This window comes from Carassius auratus, unplaced genomic scaffold (assembly GCF_003368295.1).
Source record: "Carassius auratus strain Wakin unplaced genomic scaffold, ASM336829v1 scaf_tig00026611, whole genome shotgun sequence".
NCBI classification, from domain to species: Eukaryota; Metazoa; Chordata; class Actinopteri; order Cypriniformes; family Cyprinidae; genus Carassius; species Carassius auratus.
The window spans coordinates 427,767-433,270 of record NW_020525536.1 but is presented as its reverse complement, the minus strand read 5'-3'; the positions used below and the strand labels follow the sequence as shown (position 1 = coordinate 433,270).

General features: G+C 37.6%; 1 protein-coding gene across 1 annotated transcript; it reads right to left on the bottom strand.

Annotated features, from left to right (window-relative positions):
* Nucleotides 1-690: 690 nt before the first annotated feature.
* LOC113078798 (geminin coiled-coil domain-containing protein 1-like) lies at nucleotides 691-2,401 on the bottom strand. Its single transcript, XM_026251098.1, has 4 exons — nucleotides 2,232-2,401; nucleotides 2,098-2,195; nucleotides 1,864-1,980; nucleotides 691-1,518 (listed from the first exon to the last, which is right to left on the bottom strand). The coding sequence occupies exons 1-4, from the start codon at nucleotides 2,395-2,397 to the stop codon at nucleotides 718-720; spliced, it is 1,182 nt and encodes a 393-aa protein (XP_026106883.1). The 5' UTR covers nucleotides 2,398-2,401; the 3' UTR covers nucleotides 691-717.
* Between the last annotated feature and the right edge of the window lie 3,103 nt (nucleotides 2,402-5,504).

Here is a 5,504-nt window from a genome sequence, read left to right as displayed (position 1 = left end):
CGTTTTAGACCCCCATGGGGGTCTCAGACTTGCAGGGCAGATCAGGAAGGCAGTCTCCCTCAAGACTAGCCAGACCTCTCTTTTGTCTCACAGTGGCAGGAAAATGGAGAAGATGGGAGGGAGGGAGGGAAAGTGATAGGGAAAGGAGGGAAGGAAAGCTGGACAGCTGTGGGAATGAGAGGTTAGCGCTAATAGTGTAGCACGAGAAGATTTGGGACTCACAATGTTGATACTTGTAATGCATGAGTTCAAAATTAAAGAGACATTTGTTCTGTTACAGTGAGCTATTATTTACAATAAAAGACATATGCAAAATGTATTTGATCCAGGTGTCTTAAATCTAGTGACATATGCTGTGTTTGTGTTTTAGACAGCTTTGTAAAATCTGTAAAAAAAAAAAAAAAAAAAAAAAAAAAGGGTGTTGACAATGTTAATTTAAGGGGTGAGTCTTAATGTTTTCTTTTACAATTTGAAAGTACCAAAATCTTGAAAAAAATTAAAAATTTACTTAGAAAAAGATTTTAATGAATTCAGTCATAATCCTGCATCTAATATCAAAGCCTTTCAATCACGATGAATAAAAAACACTATATACAAATTCATGACATAAAATCACAAAGCTTTCAAAATATATAATATATCACCTGTAAAAGTGAAGAGTTCTTGTGTTTCTTGTTAATATGGAGCAGGCTGAGTTATCATTCCTCAAAAATGTCTCTAGGAACACTGTTTAGGAACCCAGGTGAAGTTCCATCCCCCTTGTGCATCTCTGCGTGTAAAAGCTTGTCCTTGGGGGAAACTGTGTGTCTTCACGCTGTTTTGTGGACTAAGTGACATGCTAAATGCCAAGTCTGTCCTGCTAGGGGACACATGAGGTGTGGAGAAAAGTTGACTATTGCCCCCTGGTGGACTGGAGGAATCACAGCCTGGTGTGTTGTAGTATGGACCCGGGCTTACATCCTCGGTATGTGATGGAGTCGAGGCAGCTCGTGGTGGTGTGAAGTGTTGAGCGGTGGTCATCAATGGTCGAGAGCTGACCAGTGAGCCTGTAGTTGTGATGGTGTATAGAGCAGAGGGGTCAAGGGTTGAATAATCTGAACCCAAGCTCTGGGAGGTGCTGTAGTCACTGGAGGTGTCCAGACTGCAGTTGCTCGATGAGTCTATGATGCTGCTGTAATCGCAGCGTGTCTCAACATTAGGGCTGAAGCTGACTGCATTGTTCACATTTGTTGTACTGTAAGGATCTTCTGTAGGGGTTGGACAGCTGAAAGAAGGGGTTCTGAAACTGTGTTCTGGGTCAACGGTATTCTCGTCTCTCAGGCCAAGAGTTTCTAGTATCCATGAGTCTAGAGGTGGGGTGGCCGCCAAATCTTCAGTGGAGCAAAATTCCAAAGAGAGATTGCGGCAAGTCTGCTTCCCCTCACCGTTCTGAAGTAACTTGCTCAGGTTCTGGAAATCACCATAAGTTCTCTTTCGATGTCTTGGACCATCGGGAACCTTGCAGTTAGGAAGGAGTCTCTGTGATTTGAAGAAGGGAAAAGTGGAAAACAGAATGTAAGAGTTGATAAAAAAAAATAGAAAGATCTGACATAAGCGACAGTAAAGGGCCGTCCACACAAACACATGAAAATGGATTCTGATTGGCTGTGTGTGTGTGTGTGTGTATGTGTATGTATATATATATATATATATATATATATATATATATATATATATATATATATATATATATATATATATATATATATATATACAGTATAGATAATCCTTCTCTGTAAACTTTTAGTTTTAGAAAAAAAAATGACACATTACATGATACACACAATAGTGTAAAGATATGTGATAAGTTGTGAGATTTCTTACCTTTGTTTTTTCCTCTAAAGACTTAACATATGATGAGTTTAAAAACTCCTTGAGCTTGTTATTCTCTTCTTGAAGTCTGGCCAGCTCTTCTTCTCTTTGCATTAGGGTATCTTGAAGCTTTATGGGGAATTTATTTTTATTTTATTTTTTTATTTTTTAGCACAATTATTTACAATATGTAGCTTTGGATAAGTAATTAGTATATTATAATCTATTTTCAATCTGTTTAAATACCTGTTTGTTTCGTTGAAGTTGAGGTGACAGTTGGTCAGGCCAGATGGGCCGATGACACTGGAGATGGAAAAACTCCAGTTTGTCAAGGCGGGAAGCCTCTCGCGCCGCTGGTCGCGGCATATTGCAGGTCTTACCCCGCCGAGGCGGCTCGTGCTGGCGGGCAGCGTTGTCCAGGGGACCGGCGTCCCAGAGGGAGACGAGCGCTGCTGTGGAAACGTCAACACTGCCGTCAGCTGACGTGGAGGCGGAGTAGTCATAGCGCTGCCCTCCTGCAAAGCTCAGGTCTTGGCAGGACAGCATGGTGCTCTACAAAATCCATCACAGTTTTTACATTGTAAACGTCAGTCTCCAAAATGGTGCCAAAGTTACAACTTGCAGTGAAAAGTTATTTGGATTTTTAATGTATTGTTATTTAATAGGGCTATCTGATTAATCCAGTTTAATTTATTATTAAAAGAAAACACAAATGATTCTGTCACGATAAATGAAAAAAACGTGCAACTGCAAAAAAAAAAAATATATATGTATATATATATATTCCAAAAAACTCCATATCAAAGAGCAAGACGCCTTCTGACATAGCTATCATTCAATGATTTATTAAAATTGACATCCATTTCATGTTTTATGCCCCATACAATACCCACGTGTTGCACTGACTCCAACAGCCAGCTCTCCTTGTGTTGGGTCATTATTAGCGTTGGCATTTGCTTTTGAGCGTTAATTATGCATATCTATGTGTCAGTGTATCAGAGGCATGTAAACATAAAGATAAATGCACATGGTACTCGCAGACCCAGTAAAAAAAAAAAAAAAAAAAAAAAAAAAATAGAAACCTCTCACAGGTGCGCGTAAAACCAGCCCACCAATTGCTTTACATTAACAGGTGAATACATAATAAGAAGCACTTACCACTTGTTTGGGCAGGGTGGCAGGGGTAGGTGCGAGCTCTCCAAAGACCTAGAAAAACAAGTGCGCAAAACTTGATTCAAATTGCTCTGACACTCTCTCCAGAGCTCACCGGGAACCTGACTCGCTGTGAAGCTGTCAAACTTATGACGTGACGCGTTCAACTGTTGGCTCGCAGATGCGCAATGAGCAAGCGCTCGAGCAGAAAGCGATGCGTGACTGTACTAATGCACCACGCGCAAGGTTTTATTGCTTTGGGATGGAGAGGTAGATGGTTCCTCTGCGCATCTGGGTGCTGCGCGCTGTCTAGTGGGTTAATGTATAATTGTTCAACTGATAGTTTAGAAGCATGATGAATTAATTTAACCAAACGAGCTAAAGGACATGTTCATGACCCCCTCTCACGGAGTTAAATGAGAGTTGCATACCACAGAGTGACATATTAACACACTTCTGAGCATTTATGTCAGTATTTTATTTGTATTATTATTCCAAATTAAACAGAGAGATTATAATTTTAATGTTCACGTGGGTTTTGTACTTTGCACCTGATTTGGAAGACATCAAATGAAGCTATGGCTAGAAAAATAGATGTATTGATTATACTGAATATATATATATGCACACAGAATATAATAATTTTGACCTAGGAAAGCATGTGATTCAGAAGCTTTTGTCATTGCATCTAATTCCCATAGCAAACATATGAAAGTGAAGTAGCATATCTTAAATCTAAGGAGGAGAATGGGTTCTTCTTATGATTGTATATAGCACAATTTGACAACCATTGGTGCTGTATTTCATTTAAAGTGTTTCCCCTATGATTACAAGCCAGTGAACCATTTATAGTGCTATTTAGCACCATGTTTGTTTAGAGTGTATAGAGGCCTACATGTATCCTGGAATTCCAGGATGCAAAAATCGCTCCTAAATGAAATATTAATGTATTTCAACAATAAGATAATATTAATCAATCTTATAATATTAAGTTATATGTTAAACTGTATACTTGTCACATGACAGTACTTAATTTAATTAAGGGGTGATATTTGCAATCTGTGATATATTTTTAGGGGGATTTTTTTTGTACCTGGTTTTGGTAAAGGGTTTATTTTGTATTATTATTATTTTTTTAATACACTTTAACAATGTTTCACTTTTTGTTTGCAAAATGTCTTTAAATGCAGTATTTTGGGGGTAATTTAGTTTTTTCCCCTACTTCCTTAGGTGTGTTTAATAAAAAAAAAAAAAAAAAAAAATATATATATATATATATATATATTATATATATATATATATATATATATATATATTATATATATATATATATATATATATATATATTTATTTATTTTTTTTATTTTTTTATTTTATTTTTCTTCTTCTTCTTCTTTTAGGAGTAGATTTTTGGATTAGGTTTAGTGTATAAAATAATTGTTATCAGCTTTATATAAAAAAGCAATAGAAGTCTGTGGCATGTCCCCATTTAGATGTATAGAGGTCTGTGGGCACTAATTGCAGGGTTTCAGAATGACTTTATGCAGGTTTCGTGAGCAGCTTTGCCTGTGTGTAGAAAGGAGCTGAGATGCGGAGGCAGGAGAGGAGGGACATGGTGAAAGTGTTTAATTCACTAACTGTAACTGCCAATTAAACAGGCTAAAAGCTCTGTCATTTCATCTGTAACCTCTGTCCAACCTCATTCACACCCTCTCTCTTTCTCTCATAGTCCTGATACCAGAGATACAAAAACCCAGTGGCTCAAATTCTGCAGAAGTGTGCACTAATCTTTGTATGTGAGCTATGGCTATTTGTGATTATAAATAAGATGATAGAAAATAGACAGAATGTGCTCCGATCACAAATAATGATGTCTGAACTTAAACTTAAACTTTTCCTAAACAGTCCTGCATAACTTGTCAATTTATATATAAAATTATGATACAAACCACAGAATATATAAGTGTGTGGTAGAATATGCAAGAGATGGGAGTCTATTGAAGAAAGTCACTCTTGTGGAGTGTGAAATGTGTGTGTGTGTTGGTGCACCCAACACACGTGTATGTGTTAACTAAATCAGAGGAAGCAGCTTGGGTAATTAAGAGCGGAGCTGTTGTCAGGTGCCTCAATATGACATGAATGGCAGTTTGTCACTCTCGTCCTACCTCAAACGGCCTCTGTCCCTTGCTGTCAGCTGCTCTAACTGTTTAGCAGTCAGTGTGCTGGCAGAACAGAATTTATTTATTTTTTTCAGGTCTGATGTTTTGTCTGTTGACAGGTCTGATTTTTCAGCTCTGTTTCTGTGGATTTTTTTCTGGTTGTTTGCCAACCTGAGAGTGAATATGAGTTAGAGAACAGATTGCAATTTTTTTTTTATTCAGAATTATGTTTAAAATAGTTTTTATGGGGTCCTTGGACCTGTGGAACACTGATGGGCCAATTATCTGAGAATCACACATCAATGTAAAGTCAAAACAAAGTCAACCGAGCCCTTAACTTCT